At 45.0% G+C, this 23,336-nt stretch overlaps 1 protein-coding gene across 2 annotated transcripts in view; it reads left to right on the top strand.

The window, feature by feature from the left end:
• The window catches only part of DNER (delta/notch like EGF repeat containing), a 296,900-nt gene extending 281,764 nt beyond the window's left edge, over positions 1–15,136 (top strand). For both annotated transcript variants that reach the window (XM_027591453.1, XM_027591452.1), the window contains 2 exons: positions 7,601–7,847; positions 14,117–15,136. In XM_027591453.1, coding sequence (XP_027447254.1) covers positions 7,601–7,847; positions 14,117–14,228 — 359 coding nt within the window. In that variant the 3' untranslated portion in view covers positions 14,229–15,136. The remainder of the gene's footprint in view (positions 1–7,600; positions 7,848–14,116) is intronic.
• The last annotated feature ends 8,200 nt before the right edge of the window (positions 15,137–23,336 follow it).

Genomic DNA, 23,336 nt, shown 5'->3' with positions numbered 1-23,336 from the left:
CTCAGTTTACTTACCCATAAAATGAGACCAGTTTTCATTCTACAATTTGGCAATGCTGTTGGAAATGACAAAGTTTGTGCCTTGGGGCAGAGTAATATCTATTTATAACTTTTAGATCTTAATTATGAAGATAAATGTATAGGAGGGTATGGTTAAGAAGTCAGGAATACACAAGAGGCCCTTAGGAAGTTTTTAAGTGAAGTGCCATAATTATAAAAAATTGAAATTTTACTTCCTTCCAGTGATGATGATATAGACAAAAGATATACAAAGATGGAATGATAGAAAGGGTAAAAGTTGGCTTCAAATTCTGGCTCCTTCATGTGACCTGGACAAACAAATATACCTCTCGGGGCCTTGTCATCCTCACTTATAAGATGGTGATGGGAAGGTGCCGTGAGGCAAACATGTGCACACTTCTGCTATGCAGTAGGCACTAAATAAATGCTAATTTACTGTGGCTTATATATATATACCATGAGCTACTCCCTGGGAGGACCAACCTTCGGCAGCTGTCTTTTTAGATGTTGCATGCCCAGGGCATGGGCCACACTGAGTGGCCAGGTGTGAGGGGGGGCCCATCACAAAATTTTTTGGTCTACACTCAGGCTGTTTCCCTGCAATAGCACTTTCCATTTGATGACCTCATTTGCATCTCTCCATTGGGCCAAAGGCACTAAAATCAATGTCATCACAGATTAAGCTCTGCTAGGTTCCAGTGTTGGATGCTTCCACCCTTGACCTGAGTGTAAAAATGGAGAATGTGCAGGTGAGGTCTGCTATGACGCGTAGCTGGAACTGGTGGCCAGCATCTAGAGAACTGGATCTGAATCAAATGGGATGGATCTAGGGACCAAGAGAGGAGAGTGCCTGGGGGGTACAAGGTCAGGTGGGTCGATCCCAGCAGGAAGGCTCAGATGTACACAGAGAACTGTAGCCCACATAGCTACATAGCACAGAGGCCTCCAGGGTGGTCAAAAGTGGTAAAGGAGCCTCCCATCAGCCTGACCTCTGCCTCCAGAGGCCACATTGCCTGCCTCCCTCTCTTGCTTAGCAGTCTGCTTCAGCCAAAACATTGTCCTATTTTCTCTTCCGTGGACAGATCAAGTTTGTTCCTGCCTTCAGGGCCTTTGCCTGTGCACTGCACTATGTCTGGAGTTTTTAGATTTTAGCACAGCTGTCTTCTTCTCTGCACATTGACTAACCCAATAGTCAATGTTTCTTAGAAATTTGCCCTTTTAGAGTTATTTATCTGTTCCCCGTCAGTAATAAGGAGCAAAAATCTAGCAGACCATAAAGATTTACCAAAGCCACCCAGAACATTGATCCAGAACTATCTAAAAGGATCATTTAAATAGCTTTAGTGTTTTATAATTACTCTGAAACAAATGCAAACCCCAGGTCTTGGAAAGTAACAAAACAACCTGGTGAAAGTTTAACTATCTCTCATCCATTCTTACCAACTTGGGACTGACAACAATTTTGGTCGGGGGTTTTAATAAAAATTTTGCCTTCCTAGAGTCAAGGTCTAACATGTACAATTCCTGTATATGTTTATGTAGTGTTGTTTTGTACCATCTGTGTAGGAGCTGTGAGGTTTATACAGGTAGAGTTACAGTCAATCTTGCTGACCAAGAACACTTGGTCAGTTAAGGACATTGAACAGTTGAATCTATGGTTAAACTATTAAATTCATGATATTTTGCAGTTGACAAATAGGTGAATAGGTGATTTATAATTCAACCAATAATCAAGGGCCTCCTCCTATCAAACATTGAACGCTAGGCCCAGGATATAAAGGTTAATGAAGCAGCCCCTGCTTTTAGGAGCTCATAATCCATGGGTAGGTCATGATATGTGGTGGGGTTGCTGTAGGTTTTCTGCAGGCTGCTCTAGGAACCCAGGGAAGGGGCCCAGAAAGAGTCTACATGGATGTCTTGGGACTCTCCTCCCTAAAATGCACGGAATTTCATAATGGTTGAAGAAACCCATGACATGATTATGTTATATGAACAGTCCTTATTGTACAAATTGGTTAGGTTCTTCAGTTCTCATTTTTGTATAAACTAGGATACTTTAATATATATATTTTATATATATATATTTTATATATATATATACTTTAATATATAATAAAATAAAATGAATTAATCTTCCTCCTCCTCCAGACCTCCACTTCACTCCCCAAAGGTAGCAATCATTAGCCATTTATCGTGTATATTTCCAGATGTATCCAGTCAATTTTGTAAGTCCTCATTTTCTCTCATACAAATGGGACCATTCTATACGTCCTGTCCAGCATCTTGCTTTTCTGCTGAATAATATATAGAATGTGTATCCATGTTGGCTTATGCAGATCTCCCTCACTGCTGTAACACCCCATGGCTCCCAGTCTAGCCCCTCCAACCATTTCTTTATATGTGGCCAGAAGCATTTCTTATTTTCGTCTAGTTTTCTGAAAATATATGGTCTGTTTCTTTTTTAAAATTTTTTCCAGTTCTTTTTATTGTGGCAAAATACACATAACATGAAATTAACTGTCTTAATCATTTTAAGTGTACGGTTCCGTGGTACTAAGTACATTCGTCTTGTGAGCAACCCTCACCACCGTCCATCTCTGTAACTCTTTGCATCTTGAAAAACCGAAACTCTGTCCCCATTAAATGATAACTCTCCGTGACCCCTTCCCTCAGCCCCTGGCAATCACCATTCTAGTTTCTTTCTTCCTGTTTTTAAATCTCCCCTTGTGCCTCATGCCCCAGCCTCTGGCACTCTGTTGCTATGAGTTTGGCTTTCTCTTTTTCTTTCGACTCCCCATATAAGTGAGCTCATGCAGTATTTCTCCTTCTGTACCTGACATGTTTCACTTCGTATCATGTCCTCGGGTTCCTCCACGGGGTTGCAACTGGTAGAGGCGTCTTTTCCAAGTGCAAATCTGAATACTCAGACCTCCTTCCCACCACTGTTTCCATCCCTGCCAGTGCCAAGCTTATATTGAAGACTAAAGACTGAAGGCCACACTTGAGCCTGTAGGACCTGTGAGAGAGAGCCCTTCCCCCCTCCACCAGCCTCTGGCTTGCTCCCGCTAGAGGCCACTCTGTTCCCCTTGCAGTCCGTTGTCCTGTTCCCCACCTCCTCCCAGGTCTTGGCCTGGGACTATGTTCCCTCGGCTCTCCCCTGTCCCTGGTTAATACCTACGTACCTGCAGAGCCCAGCTTCCTGCAGACTCTCACCACTGGAGCTCTCCTGATTTCCCCAGTGAAATGGAGCTTCCCTCTGTCCTTTCCGGTAGCACCGCAGAGGTGGCCCTTCATTGGCTCGGCACACTTGGATGTCTGCCGCTGCTTTGTGACCATTTTTTTGGGTCCCTGCACCCCTCAAAAGACTGGGGGCTCCAGAAGCCAACTGTCTCCTTTTCCTCACTCTATATCCCGGCACCCAGCACCATGCCTGGTACATAGTAGGTGCCAAATTAATGGTTGTTTAGGGAATGGATCCTACGAAGGAGGTGAGCTGTTCTTTCTATTCCTTTCTTCCTTTCCTATGCCTTCCTCTTCTGAAGATTAATGAGAGCTGTTAATATTTTCTAATCTCACTGACTGCCTTGCTTGTCCAGATAACTTTGAGCTAGAGAAAACAGAAGGTAATTTGAAATTCTTCCTCTCAAGTAGTCTAGCAGCAGATGGTCTCAAAAATTATCTAGCTGTCTGATGTCTACACATCACACACTCACTCTCTTTTTAAATCACGTAGGTGAACACATGAGCTAGTCTGGCTACATTCATGTAGGTAAATTAAAAACCAGATATAGGCAGTGTGTTTTAGAATGAAATTTGTAAGTCTAATGACAGCTCTTTTGGTGGGGTGGACCTTGTAGGTGGGTCTGGTTTTATTCTCAGCCTGGCCACGGATGGCCTCTTATCACCTTGAGCAGCTGCTCCAAGTCCAGCTTCTCTACCTAGCTCAAGGTGCTTTGTTTAGGGCCAATTGAAATGTAAATGTGAAAACACTTTGGAAAATACAAAACCTGAAACGAATTTAGTTGAAACCTAAATACAACTGGTCTAGCAGACCCATAAGTGTGACATTTTTCCTAGAAGAGTTTGTGTACATGTGTTCTGGGTCATGCACCGGCTGGAGCCGACGGCATCATTCCACCCAGCACACTCTGGTGCCCAGTTCCTCCCTGAGCTGTGCTGTAGCTGGCGTCGTAAGTGATTCATGCAACCAAACTCCTGGGATGCAGCAAAGCGGTATCTCATGAGGGTCTTATGACTTATGCCAGGACCGGGGGCGGCAGGTGCAGATACACTTGCCGCTTCCAGACGAAGGGTTGGATCTTTTCAGATCCAGCCCAATTCCAACCCGATTAGTGTGCCAAGCAGCCACACTCACTTCTATCAGAAAAGTTTTAGCTGACAGTAAGGTAGAAAAAAAAAAAAAGAGCAGGGGTAGGGGAGGTAGGGGAGGAGGGGGCAGAGTTTTTCAGGGGAATTTCGAGAAAGGTTTCCCAAAAGTTCCAGCAGCCTGGAAGGCAGAGTTTGGGGAAGTAGAACAGATGATCAGAAATGTAAGCAGTGTGGGCAGCTCAGGCCTGGGACACTCAGCGGCACTGTCTTTCCATGGTAGTGGTCATTAATACGATGTATAGCTATTTATGTGAAGTTAGGCATCAACGATGAGGGCTCATCAAGAACTCGTGTGATCCTGCCACAGTGATCGGAGCAGAGCCCTCTACCGAGTTGGAGTAGAAACAGTGCTGGCTTTCCTTGTGTTGACGCTAGATGGGTGTTAGAGCATACTCTGAGCATTGGACTCCAGCCTACAACTGAATTTTTCAGAGAATGGTGAAATACTTGGAAATCAAGTGAGTCATGCTCCTCTTTCAGCCAGAAAAATGAGCGTCTCTCTCAGTGCGCACCAGGTATTGCCCAGTGAAATGGCCGTGATCTGCAACTGAGGCTGAGTTCTAGCTTCACAAAAACACCTTCTCCCGTCCGTGGCGACCTTGCTGTGATTTATGCTGGTGCATCTGCCTGTCTGTGAGCTGGTTCGGATGGAGCAGTGAATGCGCTAATAGCTCACTGCTGCATGGGTTTCGTGAGCTTGGGCAGGCAGCCTCGGATGGCCAAACCAGCCTTCAGGGGTCTTGGTGAAAACTCGGGAGTCAGAAGATCTGGATGCGAACACACTTCATTCATCTCGTTCTTCAGGCTTGGGTCATGGGCCCTTTTCCCATTAGGCTTCTAGGAAAGGGCTCTGCATACTCGGCCCTTGTTTGGGGATCTACCCATGCTTTTCTTCCGATTGTCACTTTTCAAGGTAAAGAACTGGTTCTTGGATTCCGTGCACTGAGGATGTAGCTAAGAGGGGGGACCGAGTACCTGGAGATCACAAACCCTCTCACAGCATGCGGCATGGTGAGAAGAATCTGAGCATTTGGTGGGAAGACGGGCCCTTCCACACCCACCCCTGCGTCCCATTTCCAGGCATCTCGAGTCCTACCGTGCAAATGATGGTCTGGAGCTGGGGGCGCTGTGAGTCGAGTAGAGAAGGCATCCCTTTCCACATGAATTTCACTTCTCTCTTGTCTTACTGAGCCCTCTTTATTTTCAAAACTTCCTTTCAAATCCTGTTCACATCATCCAGAACATTCTGCGTGTGTGCAGGTTCTGCAAACAGGACATAATTTGGCACTCTTGGCCTGTTTCGGGCAGGAGATTATGTCACATTCTTCCATTTACTTTCCTGCTCAGACCGGTTGGTGTTTTTTGAAAGGGCACAGGGCAATGCTCAGTAATCCTGAGCTCACCGTGTGTGCTCCAGAGGACAATGTCTTCTTCCTCTTTAACCTTCATGCCTCTTCCACCACCACACCTGCTCCTTTTTAGGACTGCCCGCCACGTGCCCAGCAGCAGCCTTTCTTCCTATTCCTATTCTTTACATGTTCTCTAACTTATGCTCTCAGCGAGCCATGGGGTAGCTGTTGCTATTTTCATCTTGTAAATGAAGAAACCAAGTCTCAGGAAGGTCGAGTAAATGTCCCAGTGGGGATTGACAGCAAGGGTGGTGTGATCCCAAAGCCCATACTTCTTCTACTATTGTGTTGGAAGAAAATTCCATGGATGTTTTCTTCCAATAACTTACTGCTTATTTTAAAATATTTTTAAAAAAATTTTTTTAAAGATTTTATTTATTTATTCATGAAAGACAGAGAGAGAGAGAGAGAGAGAGAGAGAGAGGCAGAGGGAGAAGCAGGCTCCCAAGGAGCAGGGAGCCCGATGCGGGACTCGATCCCAGGACCCTGGGATCATGACCTGAGCCGAAGGCAGATGCTTAACCATCTGAGCCACCCAGGCGCCCCTTAAAATATTTTTGTGAAAGGAGTATTTTAGTCCTTTGAAAAAAGCTGGAAAAGACTGAGAGGTGGAATGAAAGAAATAAAAATGGCTTGTAATCCTGCCTCCCAGTGATCTCTGCTGTTCACGTGTGGCTGTGTGGGGCAGATGCTAAGGACTTGGATCTGCCCTTGAACTCACCCAGCCACTGATGCCGATTTCCCATAAAGTAGAGAGAGAAAATAATGCATCTTTGATTGGTCATAATGGTTAAGTGAGATGTTTTCAAAGAGCTTAACATAGTAGGGAGGCAACAGATGTTCATCATTACTATCACTCTGTCCTGAGCTTTTCAGTGTGTGGATGGACACTTTGAACTCACGTGTGACTGTACCATATGGCTAGGTCCTGTTTGGTCAACTGCTTTTGTTTTTTTGTTAGAACAGAACATCTCTCCAGCTCACTGAGAGCTGAATATTTAGGTGGTTTCCCATTTTTTTACCTTTTATAAATTGTTTTTCTGCTTGTGGGGTGGAAAAAGGGTATGGGGGCGGGGCCTCTAGCTGTGGCCGTAACATTTTCTTTCTTTAAAAAAAAATACCTGAAGAAAAGGTGAAGTGGAAATGGTCCAATATGAACTTTATTAAATTTGAACAGTGTTACCTTTGAGTGGTGAATACCTGGGAGTCGTGCTTATTTAATGAACCTTTTTAAAATGTGTAATAATTGATCAATTTAACATTTCAGAAATTGGGATGCTGAGATGAACATCCTTGTATGTAGGGCTTTAGGCATTTATAGGATCATTTCCCCAGCATAAATTCTAAAAATTGGAATTTCTGGGTCAAAAGATATTCCATTAAGTCTACACAAGGGCTGTGTATCAGTTCACACACCCTCATGTCTGCACCCATGTGACCTGTGGTTATCAAAAATTTTAAATAATATTTGGGAACCGATAGAAGAATTGCATTCTTCAAGAACCATGAAACTAAACACTTTTCTACTTGTATTTCTTTGGTGGATTCCTTTTTATATCCTTTGCCCATTTTTCTATGGTGTGTTCTTGGTGTATCTTAATGATTTGTAAGAGCCCCTTATATATTAAGGACAGTAGCCTTTGATCTAGGTTATCCACAGAAAAGAATTCTTCCCGGTTTGGACAGCCCTTATATTTTATGTTGCCCAAGCAAGGACAGTGAAGACCCTCCCATTCCAAAGGTCATGGCTCACATCCAGTCCTTTGCTTATTTTTGCCTCAGACCTCCAGTGGAAGTCGGGTCACATGGCGGAGAGCCTCACCAACATGCCCCGGCACTCCCTGTACATCATCATCGGGGCCCTCTGTGTCGCCTTCATCCTGATGCTGATCATCCTCATTGTGGGCATTTGCCGCATCAGCCGCATCGAGTACCAGGGCTCTTCCAGGCCAGCCTACGAGGAGTTCTATAACTGTCGCAGCATCGACAGTGAGTTCAGCAATGCCATCGCCTCCATCCGGCATGCCAGGTGGGCTCTGGCGGGGGGAGGGGGGGCAAGGGAGGGAGGGGGCCATAAGGGAGAGCCTGCTCCCACCTGTGCACTCCTGGGACTGGGGTGATGTTATGAACAGGACTTCCCACCTGCAAAGAGGATTTCATACACCAAAGCATAGGTTCAAGGCCTACTGGGGACAGACAATTGAACTGCTTTATAAGCAACCCCTTTGCGTTTGCTGCTAGCTTTCTGTTTTCATTGAAGACATTCATTCATTTAATTTGTGTTTATCTGTGCTTTAAATAGCCGATTCTTAATCACGGTGTAGGAAACATTTCTTGATGACTGCTTTTTGGAATGTCTTTAGCGACATTCTTCAAACAGCCTGGATAGAAATAACATTTGATTTAGGGGTTTACTTAAGGAGAAACAAACAGCTATCATTCTGCTGTTAGCGTTTCATATCGTATAACTCGGTGTCCTTTTCTGGAGGAAAGACTCCTGGAGAGACAAGGAGTGAGTGTGGTACCACAGAGAGCGCGTGAGGCCCAACTACCCCATTACCTGACTCTATTTCACACAGACCAGTCAAACCTCCACAAATACTGTTCCCTCAGCTGAAAAAAAGACATAGGTCTCCCTGCTTAGAGAGTTAAGGCAATCAAATTAAATTACTAGTATTAAAGACCTGTGTAAGCAGATGACACCATATTTATTTCTCTCTTATCGAACACTAAAAAAAATCAGCTAACCTAACATTTTGTTGACTTCTGCAAAGGATATCTACTACCAGAACGGTAACGACAGTGTTTGTTAAAGGAAAGCTATCTCTTCTTTTAACTGCTAGAACAGTCTAAAGCACGCAATTCAGAAAGAATGTATGGTAGCGAGGAGTGGGCTCAGCTTGGTGTCTTAAGATTGGGGCTCACGAGACCTAGTGGATGCCTAACCTTTGCTGAGACATGGGGTACTGGTCTTGATCAAAACACACACAGATCCAAATTCTGTCCGAATGGCATAGAAGCTGAGAGGTTCAGAAAGTTTGCTTTCTTCGCGAGGAAGTCCCCAAACCCGAGACTCCAATCTGACTGTGACTTTGCCCCTCTAATGGAAGCAAAAGCTCAACCCTGGCCTTCAGGGAGAGGAGCCACTGGAAGGAAAGAAATTGGGAGACATGGAGAAGCTGCCCCGATGCCCAGGTGGGGCGAGGGTATCTTCTTTCTGAGAGCTGCATTCCCCCTTACTTCTAGAACTATGAAGGAGAAGGGGAAGGTGCATCCCCTTCCAAGTCAGGCCCTGCACGGCTGCTCATCCTTGATCCTCCTTCCTTTCAGGGCTGAGCTTGCCAGCATAGCCTCCAGGCAGCCCTGAGACCAGTCCCTGCCGGTCTTGTTAATTTGACTCCTCCACCGGCCTGCACATAAAGGGCCATTTTATTCCTGTCCTCAGTGGGTCCTGGCACATAGTAGGCCTGACTTCCCAGAATTTGAGGTCTGTAGTGAAAGGACAGTCTCTGTTAGGGCCTGGTGTAGGATGTCTTGACCTGCCTGACAGGTGGCTTCATCCTAGGGCAACAGGCCTCGTAAGTGGCCCGCAGGAGTGTTTGCAGTACTCAGAAGTCACGGGATGAGAGGTAGAAGGAGAGGTAGAAGGAAAGGAGAGGAGAGGCGATAAGCTGCTTTGTTGCTCAAGAGCCTTCTCTCTCCATTCCCGGGTGCTGAGTTCACCAGGAAGGAGCAGATTCAGGGGTGTTATACTAGGATGTATTGGGAGACCCAAGGAGTCAGGTTCCCTCTACCCCCAGAGGGACCTCTGGCTAAGATTCTTTTGTGTTCAACAGGAGTATTTTATTTCAGCCCCAGAATGGTTTAGTAAGATAGATTCTTCTGAGCTTCCTGCTTATGTAGCCCACTTGGAAGATGTTTAACTGCGTAGTCTTGGAAGGAAAGAATAAACTTGAAAGCATTTACAAACCTGGTTCTTCTTTGGTGCCAATTTTTATCAAAAATATTTACCGCAGGATTCCCAACCAAAAAGCTCCTCCATGCACCAGTGACTGCAGATAAAACCATTGAAGTTAATATAATACCTTCCGAGATATCTGGAACATTCCCTCATAAATGTTGATTCAGCTCTGACCTGTGGTTTCTACAGCATGGCCGTCTCAAGGTCCTTGCTGGGTCTCTGGCTGGTTGGCCCCTTTGCACTCCCTTTTCCCGGAAACCCTAGAAAGGCATTGAAAAAAAAATTAACCCTTTTGATATTACCTCCTCCCTAGTTTCCAGGAGTGACCTAGAGCTAACGCCCATTTCACAGCCTGCCTCCCCGCTGGTGACACTGGATCAGAATAACTGCAGCTCAGTAGCCACACAGGACGAGTCCCGAGTGGGTCACCTGTGACATTCACGAGTGGCCGAGGAAGGGTCTGGTGATTCTGACGTCAGCGCTCAGTTGATGCTGGTGCTCCCTTCTCTCTCTTGTTAAGAGTCCTGTGTTCTGTGACCGCTTTGCTGACGCTCAGGCTGGAGAGAGTTTGCAAGTGACTAGTGGGAGCGAATGGGCCTTCCAGGCTCTGGAGCAAGGTCACGTCTCGGCTGCAGGTTGCTCACTGCTCCCCCAGCTCGAAGGGCCTGATCACAGAACACACACACAAAAAAACAGAACAGCTGTGAAAGAATCTGGTCACGTTTTCTCAAATAGCATCTCGGAGTTCTGGCTTTTCTCAAGGTCAGATCCACCTACATTCCCTGTGGTGGTGTTTTAGCTTTTGACTTTCAGGCGAGTATGAACTAGAAGAACGCACACTCTTTGATCTGCCTTGCAGTTGGTTGCAGTAGCTTGTAGTGGCTTAAGATGTACGAGACTTGTCACCGGGTGTGTTGGACGCGTCAGTGACTTTAATGCCGCTGATGCCACAACTTCCATTACTGCGTCTGATTTTGTTGCTTTGGCCACACACTGTGCTGGATCGTTCGGAGGGCGGCACTATAGGCGATTCTTAGTCTTCATCGAGGACCTGCAAAATATTTTAGACTTTACAGACCTTACGTTGTCTGGGTCTCTGTGACTATTTAGCTCTGCCTTTGTAGTGCAAAAGTAGCAAAGACGCATTATGAAGGGGCTCAACTGCGTTCCAATAAAACTTTATTTAAAAACAGGCAACAGGCTGTCATTGGCTTGCAGGCTATCTACATTGTTAACCCCTGGTCTCCAGTATAACTTTCTCTATTTTCCAGACTTGTTCTTTACATTTAAAACGTATCTTTGTGATAAGGGGAAAAAAAACCAAACAAAACCAATGTGTCACATAAATACTCCTGCCATAACACAGCAAGCTCTTACACTGGTTTAGTGCCTGAGAGTTTAAATGGAACTCTATAGGTGTTGGCTTGTTTCTTAACACAAAGGAAATATAAAAAGCTGTTGGGATTAAACATTTAAGCAGGAATGCGTATTCATTTTTTTCACTACGTGTGAGCTTGCCATGGTGATAGGTGTAGGAGATTGAAGGAAAGTCTTGTTTCATTTTATTGTGTTTAAAGATTTTATTTATTCGTGAGAGAGAGAGAGAGAGAGAGAGAGCGAGCGAGCGATTGAGCAGAGGGAGAGGGACATGCAGACTCCGTGCTGAGCACGGAGCCCAGCGCATGGCTCTATCTTAGGACCCTGAGATCATGACCTGAGCTGAAGCCAAGAGTTGGCTGCTTAACCGACTGAGCCACCCAGGTGCCCCTCATTTTATTGTGTTTTAAAAGCCATTTTACTTCTACGTGGTGGATACTGCACTTTGGGTGGAGACCTCTGCATCTCACCTGAGGAATTTGGCTCGATAGGCTTCTCAGGAGCTAGTTAAGTCATAGGACAGGGATTCCAGCTCCAAGATAGCGCTGGAGCAGTTAGCCCTTTTAAAACCAGGTTACCTTAAAAAAAAAAAATAATAAAATAAAATAAAATAAAACCATGTTACCTTTATAACCAGCATTATGCTTTTTTTTTTTTAAGTTTTATTTATTTATTTGACAGAGAGATAGCACAGATAGGCAGAGCGGCAGGCAGAGGGAGAAGCAGGCTCTCCGCTGAGCAGAAAGTCCGATGCGGGGCTCAATCCCAGGACCCTGGGATCATGACCTGAGCTGAAGGCAGACGCTTAACCGACTGAGCCACCCAGGCGCCCCACCAGCTTTATGCTTTATGACCCATTCTGGTTTGGAGTCATCTCATTAGCACTGTGCACACAGCCAGTGACTTCTCTAGATACGAAGCAAGGTTCTCGTTCTTCAGTTGATTCCATGTAAGTACAGTGACTGCGTGGCTGCTTCTGGCCGGTTTCAGCCCTTGCCTCGTTCTGCTCAGTGGATCCGAAACACCCATCCTCAAACCTGCCTTGTCGATATTCAGCCCCATGATGACAATTTAAGATGACAGCCCTTTGAATGATAGCTTGTTGGCAGATTGCATAACGTGGAGGCATTTAACTTCCTAGATTTTGGAGACACAGATTCTTCTTTAAACTATGAAGTCATATAAAAATAAAATGGATATCGTAAACACATATTCAACCTATTAAGTTGCTTAAATTTTTCCTCTTGGCCAACCAACTGATTAGTAGGCAATCTGTGATTTGCTGACCCTCCCATCAAAGTTTCCCCAGGAAACTATCCCACGGCACCTATGTGAGGACCTGGAGGGCTTTTCCCTGGAATTGCTTGACTTTTGAAATGAATCAATATTATTAGTGGTGTATTGTTACCAATGAATCTAGCTGTTTTATGAGAAATAGATTGTCAAAATATTTGTGCCTTAAAGTAGCTTCTAAAAGTTTCAGCCTTGGAAGAAAGTGTTCAGATCCAGTTGACTTTTACATGGTTGCCCTTTCCCTAGTCTCAGATGATGCAGGCCTTGCTCAGTTTAGATAAACAGACCACAGGCTGGAATCCAGCCCGCATGTAGGCAAGCACCAGTGAGACTTCACATTTTTAGACATGATTTTCTCAAAAGCTTTTTCATCTTATGGTAGCATCCTTGGATTTCTTGGTGGCAGAATGCATTAACTCTTTAAGTCTGCATTTTGCCTGGTACCCATCTGGCATGGTTTGTGCCTTGGTGCCCCCGAAGACCAGTAAATCTTGAGTGAATCAGAGCAAAAGATTGATGAATGTTTAAAAACAAAAGGTCCGATGAAGAATGCATCATTTTCTCCTTTCCCGCTCCGTTCTCCTTCTCCTTGCTGAATGTCAGAAGACCGCCTTTCCAAGAGAGCAGAGGGAAAAGGGGGAATGGGGGCTGGGGAGGTAGGCTGAAAGCCATGGTAAATAAGCCCCTTGAAGTCTTCAGGCCCCATCCCACCAGCCTTTTTAAAATGTACGGTACTTTACGTGTTTCTTTTTTTGAACCTTATTGAACTTGAAACGGTTAAAAAATGTGGTCTATCTGAGGGAGGAGGCGTGGTGGGTAAATGTGGAAGATTGTTTAAATCATATGGTACTCCAGGGACTTTAGGGAAGGTGAGGACTTCAATGGGAATAGACCACCCAGAAGTTGAATTGGCTTTATTTTAGTACTCTTCCATCTTAAAACTGGTTTGGCAGGAAGTCCTGAAATTGGATTTTGACACCCCTGGCTTCTGGGCGTCAGTCCTGTTGCTGAGGGGATTCTTATATACACAGATCTTTTGGGACAATGGCTTGTGCTCAGAGAAAAACAAACAATGGCTTGTGTGTACGTGGGGTGTGCGGAGGAATGGGTAGATGGGGTTGAATGATGGGCGCCGAGTACTATGGACAAACATCTCCTTATCAGAAGTCCTTTCCTCTCTCTGCGCTTCTCCTCATGTTGGGACCTCAGATGACCTCTGAGCCTTCCTAACCTTCCTGGAAGTCCCCAGGAAGACTAGCGTATGTTCCAGGCACTAAAATGGTTGTAAAATAAACTTGCCTCTCCAGATGGTTAACGGGTCTCAGAAGAAAAAGACAAATAGATACATGTTGTCTTAAAACCTATTATAGGGCTGTGGGGCCGACTGCTTTGCCAGGATTTAACCTGGAAGCTTCAGCACTCATTTGGACACCATGTTCCATGAAATCCTTTTTTTACCTCCTGCACTGGAGACTAACGTGCATACTCATTCAGCGCTGATAACCAGATCTCTTAAATTTCTGTGCTTGCTAGAGAATATCTTTCTTAGGGTATTTTTATTGTTCCATCTGATTCTTGAATTTAAGTTAATTCTCACCACTTGCCTTTCATAGGACTTGAGATCCAGTGTTCATCTAACCGGGGTCCTCTCTCCCCTGTGGTTTCAGGTTTGGAAAGAAATCCCGGCCTGCGATGTACGACGTGACCCCCATTGCCTATGAGGACTACAGCCCCGATGACAAACCCCTGGTCACGCTGATTAAAACGAAAGATTTGTAATCTTTTTGGGGGGATTATTTTTCAAAAAGATGGGATACTACCCTCATTTAAATATTTTTAAGAAAATAAAAAGCTTAAGAAATTTGAAATGGTAGCTGCTCAAGAGTTTTCGGTAGAATATCGAAGAAATAATTTTCTGCAGCTTTTAGTTTGGAAAAAATATTTTAAAAAAACAAAATTTGTGAAATCCATAGACTACGTTTTAATGTACTTTCAGCTCTTTAAACTGTATGCTTCGACTAGTGTGTGCTCTTCCCATGGTAGATATCGTCATGAGACGCAGTTGGCTTTCTGTGGCTGTTACAGAGACTAAGTCCAATTGAGGAGAAGTTTCTATGTGACGTGTGAGTGCCGGCTTTCTGAGTAGTTAGAAAATACATGTAGAGTATGACCCATATAACAGTATACCCATTAATCTAAAACGAAGTCTGAGATGTTTATTTCGTGAATAAGAAACTAGTTGCATTTATTATTCCTAACCCGAATGAAATTAGCCTTTGCCTCATTCTGTGCATGGGTAAGTAACTTATTTCTGCACTGTTTCATTGAACCTTGCAGAAATGTTCTTTTGAGTTCGTTTTTGTCATTTCCATAACAGTCATCAAGCCAGGCCTTGAAATCATGCAGCAAAAGGGCCTCGTGAGGCAAATTATGATCACATTGAATCTATATTTCCTTTTAAAAGTCAAGGTTTTTATACTGTGAGTAAATTAAATTTACGTTGGAGTTGTTTGTTGCTAAGAGGTAGTCAATATAAGAGAGTACTAGTTCCTTCCGTAGTGAGTATTTCTCATAGTGCAACTTTATTTATATCCAGGACATGTTTGTGGCTGTATTGGATTGATATGTGCTTCTTCTGATTCTTGCTAATTTCACAGAATATTGAATAAATGTTACCAAGTCCAGGATGCGCTTGTCTCTCGTTCTTTTAAAATTATGGAGAACGTTTTGGGTTTGATATTGCTTGTCAGTCTCCCTGTTTTTCACATCTTAATGCTGCCAAGGAGCCATTCCTTTTGCCTTCCTGATTTCCTAACTGCCAGGGGACCATCCCTACCGTCCTTTAAACATGAAAGATGGGGAAGAAAAATAACAAGAATTCTCCTTTTATTTTTTTCAAGATTTTATTTATTTTGAGAGAGAGAGAGAGAGAGAGAGAGTGTGTGCATGTGCACATGAGCAGGGGGGAGGGGCAGAGGGAGAGGGAGAAGCAGACTCGCCACTGAGCAGGGAGCCTGATGCGGGGCTCCATCCCAGGATCCCGGGATCATGAGTTGAGCCGAAGACCACCCAGGTGCCCCTTAGAATTCTCCTTTTAGCATTTACGTCAGAGCCAGCCAGCGATGTGCAGGACACCTGCGGCCTCAGGAAATGTCTCATATATGCCGCTGTCCAGGGGAGGTCAAATGAAATTGCCTTAGCAAACAGCAATTTGGTCCTTAGGAACTTGAAAGCAGCTTGCAGCCAGCCACCCTATATTCAATTCTATTTTGCATCCAAATGCTGCACCAAAGGCCAAGTCTTTGTTTTTTTTTTTTAATTCGTTTTATCTACACACGGGAACATTTGGTAAGGCCAGGGAGAAGGCCCTGAAACCAGGTGCCAGGGAGGGTTTCAGGCAAAAAGAAGGATTTAAGATGGGTTCCTTTCCCTCTCTTCCCTCAAACATCTGTCCCCAGTCCTACAAACGACATAGCAACACACCCACACTGTTGATTATTAAATGATATGTTAATATTTTTAGTTTGTATAAGCTCCTGGAGACGAATTTAGAACAAAATATGAACATGGTCAGTTGAACATCCGTGGGAACATCACAGACCTTGCTTATTTCCATCTCCTTGTGGGAGACAGTCGGTGACGCGGCACATGGACCCCTCCATCCACAGAAGAGGGGCCTAGGAACCTGGGTGGGAGTTCAATTCATTTTCCTCTTGACTCCCCTCCTCCACGCCCGAGGGCAATGTCCGGGCTGCTCTCTCTTCCTCTAGAAGCTGCTCCATCCCATCCTCTCAACCCTTCAAATTCTGAAATGCGTTGTGATGCCCCTTGAAGGACTTGCTTGGAAATCTTGTGTCAATCTCTATTGTAATTTGTAAGACGTCCCACTGAGCATTCGCTCTGCGTCAGGCAGCTGGTGACTGGTGACGAAAGGAACCGCAGGAAAGGGGCCCTGGCTCGCAAGGTCACAGCTTCTTGGCAACCAGCACCTCATCTAATCACCAAACAAATAATGGTAGCCGCCTCCCCCCCCCCCACTTTTGAGAGCCCGGTGAAGGTGAAGGAAAGGTAAACTCTGGGCTTTGTTATTTGGAAAATGGGGACAAAGACAGTGCCCCTTGGAGGATCATCAGGAGCATGACATTTCAGAATGTGTGTAAATCACTCAGCTCACCTCCAGCACACATTAATCATTCAGCAAGGTAGCTCTTGCTTTTGCTGCCGTGCTTACATTAGCTAGAGACCGTGTCCAAAGTTGTCAGTCGGCTCGCTCTGATGGCTGTGATCTGTAGTCAGTGCATCGTGGATGGTGGAGACCTCCGAAAGCATGGTGCCCTTTCTCTGAGTGTGCACCACACTCCCCCATTTTAAGTTTTTGCTTGGCACAATTTGTGAAAACAGCATTTGATGAGCCGGAGTACTTCACTTGTTGAACTGGTGATAGTCTCACACCACAGTGGAGTTGGAATTAGCTCTTTTCTAACGCGGGTTTTCACAAGACGAGACAACTGTACGTGACAACAGGGACCCCCGCCATCAGAAGTGTTCCAGCTCGTTCTGTAGTTTTTACACAGTTCTTAATTCTTGCAAGGAAATGGCACGCACAGAGAAATTATTTCCAGTTGATTGTTAACAGTTGAGAGCTGGTTTCATGGACGTATGTACCAAACACGGTCCATCTCTGCTCCACACATGTTGGCACCTGCTGGCCCTGGATCACCAATTCTGACCGTACTCATTAGAACAGGGACCTACTTTTAATCTCTTGAGGAAACTCCCTACCGTTTTCCATAGTGGCACCAGTGGGAATGTGCTAAGATGATCTAATTCAACCTGTTGCCGGCCCATTTTGCCCCACCCGCCCCCCTCCAGTGGTCTCTGTGGGGATGGAGGAAAGATAAGAGTTCCACAGAGGACAATTTGAAAAACACTGGACCGGCTAATCCATCCCTAAGACTCTTCATTCCCCTATCAATCCACCCATCTGTCCAACAGGTGTTAATGGAGCACTTAGCATGTATGAGGCCTTTGCTGGGAAGTTTCTTTGATGTGTAACATCTAAGTTAGGACTTGAAGGATGGGTAGGAATTACCCAGGTGAAGGGAGAGGAAGGTAATGTGGAGCCTTAAAGAGTGAGAGTAGGCACTTCTGAGGAACTCACAAAAAATGAGTCAGGCTGGATCATCACGTGCAAGGTCAAGATGAGCATGCCCCACTCTATGACCCAGCAAGTTCTCTCCAGGGTAAAGATCCAAGAGCAACCAAAACATGGGTTAAAAAAGTCTTCTACAGGAATGTTTATAACAACTTTTCCATGATAGTCTCCAGTATACTAGAAAACCATTAAAAAAATAAAACAGAAAGAGGTACTGAAATACGCAGCAACGTGTCTGAATTTTGCAGGCGTAGGTGTTGAGGCAAAAAAGTCAGACACAGCAGAGGACATAATGCATGATTTCCATTTATGTGAGATTCCAGACTGGGCACAACCAATTCACTGTGCTAGAAATCCAAACATTTGTTGTCTGTGGGTGCAGAGAGCAGTGGAATGACGGGAAAGGGCCCAGAAGGACTTTCCTGGGATATGGAAATAGTCTGTATCTTGATTTGAGTGATAGTAACAAGAGAGTCTACGTTTGTCAAAAGTCATCAGACTATACACTGAAGATCTGTGCGTTTTATGGTATATAAATTTTCAAAAATCAATGAAGTTTTAAAAACTAAGATTTAAAAAAAAACGTGCAAGAGGGAGAGTGGGTAGAGTGAAGATGGAGAGGTGGGTAAGGATCAGAAGACTTCTGGGGTCAGGGGCAGACTTCCGTTGTGCTAGGATAGGGAGGAAGTGGAGGTCATGTGTTGGTGGCGGAGGATGGCCATGCTGCAGGGGTGCAAGGAGATAGGAAATTCAGTTAGTGCATTAGAAACCTCAGCTTCTGGATTGAATCAGCGGCTCCATGAGTTTGTAACGTAGGTTTTGCTAGGATGAATTTTTATGCTAGTTATTAAAATTTTCTAATCCACAGATTAAAATTTAACCCACAAACACATTCCCAGTCTGCTGTTTGGCAGTAGAAAAGGACAGACACCCGATTGTCATCTTTCTGGTGGCTTATTAGAAAATTTCCAAATTGTTCAAGAGGATGTTCACAAAATTGAAATGCTTTTATTGTTAGACTCGTCCATGTGGAAAATATTCCATGGATAAATTATTTTTTAATAAGGCAATTTCCTATTTACCCATGTCAAAATACCCCTTAACAATTTAAAATTCTTATATTGTGGTTTCCTTATACTTGAGTCAAGCAACTCTCGCAGTCTTTCAGAAATGTGACTTCCATGGAGATGCATGCAAATTGCAGTGAGATGCACGAAACTCCCTCAGGGACATACGGTGTAATAAACATACAAAGTGGTCCTTGGATCAAGCTGAGTTTTAGGCAGATCTACTCCAACAGACACACACACACACACACACACACACACACACACACACACACACACACACACACACACACACACACACACACACACAGACATTCTATGGAGGAAATTATTCTGTTCAAACCTCGCTCTACAGGGGAGCTGATGGAGGCCCAGGAGGAGTGGTAGATGACTTTCCCAAGGTCAGTGGGACATCAGTGCTATTAAGAAACAGAAGATAGGTTCATGGAGCTGGAAGGATGAGCAGCACAGTTCCCGGCACATTGCACACAAAAAATAGTAACTCATTATTCTTCCTAATGGGCTCTTGTCTGCATTGGCCATCCCGAGGTCCACTGTGTGCACAGAAGACTGGGGAGCGGGATGTAGAGAAATCAGGAGCTGACTTCAGGGGAAATTACTTCACGTACCTTTGCTCATTGGCCACATGAACACTTTACTACACCTCAATTTCCAGAAGACTCACGAGTGCTTCAGCTGTGAACTCAGGGGATGAAGTGTAGAAAGCTTTCAGGACAGATAATATTCGTGTGGCGAGGCTTCCTTCCCTCAAACCAGGCAGCTAGGGACATGACTCATGTGCTTTGTTCTTTATATGAATTTTAAGGTGTATTACAAGTAGACTACCCTTAGTTCTCAAATCGTCTCACATGCTAGTGATGAGAACTACTTGTGAAACTGAATAAGAACTGTAATTCAGTTTTAAATGTGGAACTGTCTAGTTTGGAGGCAGTGGGTAAGCCTGAGGCCTATGGCCGATGGTTTCTGAACAATAGGGCCAGCTGCTTTTCGAGTTCTGATTTTCAGGGTTCAGCAGACTCGACCTCTCGAAAGGCTACTACCACTCAGGTTCTCTCCATAAGGGGTGGGTGATCTCCGTGCCGTTCCTCATGGTACTTCTGAAGGCAGTCACCGCTTCATATGGACAGGATCAATTTCTGGCTACTTTCTTCCCAAGAAGACTCATTCCCAGATTCATTGCTTCCAAGGCACCAAACAGCTTTTCCTTCAGCCTCTTCTGTTTTGTTTCGGCATTTGCCCAACTAGATGGTATGATCCTTCGGCGAGGAGCTCCATCTTCTTTCCTTGTCCCACTCATCAAAGGTAACCACTCTTTGTAGAGTGGGTACCCTTGCATACCCCTCCTGGGCCCTTCCCGCCCCATCTCATCTGGGGTGTTTGAAGAACACCAGTGAGCCCTGATGCTCCCTTACCTGATTGCTTTATTTCCATTATTCCAAATGAATGTGGTTGTATCAAATCAGAGCTTCCTGAACTTGCCCAGTGACGGGAATTAGTGGCATGCGTAAGAGAATAATGAACTCCATGACCTTCTTCAGTAGAGTAATTCAACAAACATCTGTCCTGGGCCTGCTTGGGGCCAAGTTCTAACAACTTAGGGTGAACAATAGGGACTCAGGTTGATGGTGTTCAAGGAAGAGCGGTTCGGGAGGAGGGTATGTTGAAAGCTTTGGATAGGAGGTGGGCAGAGGGTACAGAATGTTGAAGAGCCCAACCTGGCTCTCCATGTGCTCGAGTCTGGGCCTGCTGCATGGGCAGTGCCTGTGGGTCAGCTCAGAGTAGAGAGGCTTCTGTCTTGCAGGAGAGAGTGATAAATTATTGCTGGCTATTTCTGTTCCAGTCCTGACTGTTCTTTTAAAACTCTATGCATTAATTTGGCTACTGTCAAATGACTGGCACCAGAATTCATGCTGAGCAATTTACCCTCAGGGGCTGGGGCCCTCGGGCCATTTGTAAAGGCCCTTTCCCACTTGCAGTGAACTTGCAAATGCCAAGGACTAGGTTCAACCAAATGGAGAATTGTTTCAGCACAGTTGGGCATTTGACTCTCTTTGTGACAGAAAGTAGTCCTGATCTCCCAGTTTCCAAGGACCTCAGAATTTTAATTTGTAACTTTTCCGTTTATTTGTATTAAAAATAGATCTTTCTGCTCAAAACACTGTCAGACTGAAATCACTAATTTCAGATCCCTCTGTGGCAAAGGAAATGGGCCTGGGGAAGTTGGCAGATGTGAGGCTGCTTGGCTGGGTTTGCTTCTCCCAGGCTTTGGAGGTGCCCGTCAGGTGATTGTGGCTGGCTGCTCTATTCAGGGACATGAGGTTTAGAGGGGGAGAGGTCCTGGCAATGAGATGTGCCTTTGAACTCTGCTCTGCTTGGTCTCTCTGAGTCTTACACCTGAATTGGGTTAGTTCTTCTTGTTTTTGTTGTTGTCGTTTTTTGTTTTTTGTTTTTTTTTTTTTTAAGATTTTATTTATCCATTTGACAGAGAGAGACACAGCGAGAGAGGAAACACAAGCAGGGGGAGAGGGAGGTGGAGAAGCAGGCTTCCCGCCGAGCAGGGAGCCCCATGCGGGGCTCGATCCCAGGACCCTGGGATCGTGACCTGAGCCGAAGGCAGACGCTTAACGACTGAGCCACCCAGGCGCCTCTGTTGTCGTTTTTTAAACAAGTTGGTTTTTAAGCTGCTCATTAAATAAAAGGCACTGGAGGCCATTGCTCTCCCTTCTTGCCTTTGTTCCACAGATAGAAGCATCTTCTTTGCTTTTAGAGAAAGTCTCCTCCTTCCTGAACGGCGATGAGAAATGGACATGCTATGGGCACTCAGGTGGATCCCCCCAGCATCCAGCAGCGTCCCCAGAGAACGCCTCCAAGTAGGGGTGACTTCCAAAGTGCCATTTTCTTCCTGTTAGCCAGCAAGCTCTAACTTGTCCAAATAACCGTATTTACGGAGATGACCTTCTGTCTCACGTGCATATTATGCAGCCATGTTAGTATGTTTACAAAAGGCTCCTTCCTCAAAGTCAAGACACACGCCCTTCACCATGTGCAGGGCTTGAAATTTGTCCGAGGGGGCCTCAATTAGGGCTTCTGTTCTGTACTTAAGCCTCCACCGAACACCCTTCTGCTGGACAGTCCATCTGTTTCCAGTAGTGCTCTGTAAGAGCTATGGGTCTGCTTGGCTAATCTAAGGTTGCAAGGTATTTCCGCCCTGGCAACAATACAAGCGTTTGAAGCCACGGAGGCCAGTCTGGTGTTTTCATGAGCATCCTGTTTTGAGGTTTTGTAGACAACGTAGAAGGCAGGAGCTACTATTGGGCCACTTCTCCCTTTTCATTTTGTTCAGCAAGGAGAGGTCGCAGTCGGTCGTACCAGAACTGTCCCTCCTTGGTGGGTGGTGGGGCACAGGACACACCGTCTCCCTGATTCTCAGACTCCTTCTCTGGAGAAGGAGGTGGCTCTTCGAGCCCTCCTGGACCTTGAACTCTAGGATTTGCTTTCCGTTTATCGTCCAAAATGTCCAGAAACTTCCTGCCATTGCCGGTTGATGCACGAGTACTTTACAAGAATTGCTTGCAACAAATATAGTTTCCAAATATATTTGTATTTTAACTGTTAGGTGATTTGTCTGTAAGATGCGGAAGACTTTATGTTTTACATGATAATTCTTCTCTCCCTTGGTGCCTTCTTCTGTTGCCCGACCTCTTGAATGTTCTTAGAGCACCGATAATATTCTTATTATATCCGAAGCTTACAAAAGTCAGTATGTAAAGTCCTGAAATTGAGCAGAGTAGGAAAGGACACAGATGATTTACAGAAGAAGTACATATGCTAAAAAGAAAAAGAAAAGAAGAGAAAAAATTTCGAATTCACCAGTATTGAATTTAGTGACATCTGAGGAGTGACATCTGAGGAATGACATCTCAGAGCTGTAAAGTCCACCCTCTTCCAGGCATAGGGGCAGCAACTGCCGTAAAATCTCCAGGTAGGAAGAACTAAGGTAGATGGAGGGGGAAGGGGGGGGAATGGAACTTTGGGAAACGATCTGTGAAGTTAGATTGAGTTGGTATGTGTCCAAAGATTGAGCAGAAGACATTGATCAGCCAGCTTAAAGGACAATGACGAGAGGAGGCACTGGTTACCCCTCACCCCCGCAAAAGAAGAAAGCCATCCTAGGGCACATCCGTGAGGAGGCACGTGAGTCGCACATGTGGGGTCATGCGTCCAGAGCATAAGGTGGGGCCTCTGCCTGGTCGAGGGGTAAGAGCCAAACTTAGTGCCAGGTGTAAGGGGAGCAGGGAAGGCCTCCAGGAGGGTCTGATTTGTGTGGGGGAAACCAAGGGATGGCTTTGGCGACTGGGGAGCCAGACGGGTGGGTGTACGGAAGGCAATGCATCACTCGCCCAGGCTTTGGTTCAGTTCATGCTGTGTGTGTGTGTGCGCCTGAGTACGTCTGTGTAGGTGTGTATAAGTGTGTGTAGGGTATACGTACTTTAAAAACAAAACTGCAATCGTACTGATTACTATTTTTTTAACCTTTTATTTTTTCAATTTAACATTCTTTCAGGAGCATTTTCCCTTCCTTAAGCATAGTCGTTTTTTTGTTTTTTAGTTTTTATTTATTTATTTATTTATATTTATATTTTT

Source organism: Zalophus californianus, chromosome 3, assembly GCF_009762305.2.
Source record: "Zalophus californianus isolate mZalCal1 chromosome 3, mZalCal1.pri.v2, whole genome shotgun sequence".
In the NCBI taxonomy this organism is placed as follows: Eukaryota; Metazoa; Chordata; class Mammalia; order Carnivora; family Otariidae; genus Zalophus; species Zalophus californianus.
This window is presented reverse-complemented; position numbering and strand designations above follow the sequence as displayed.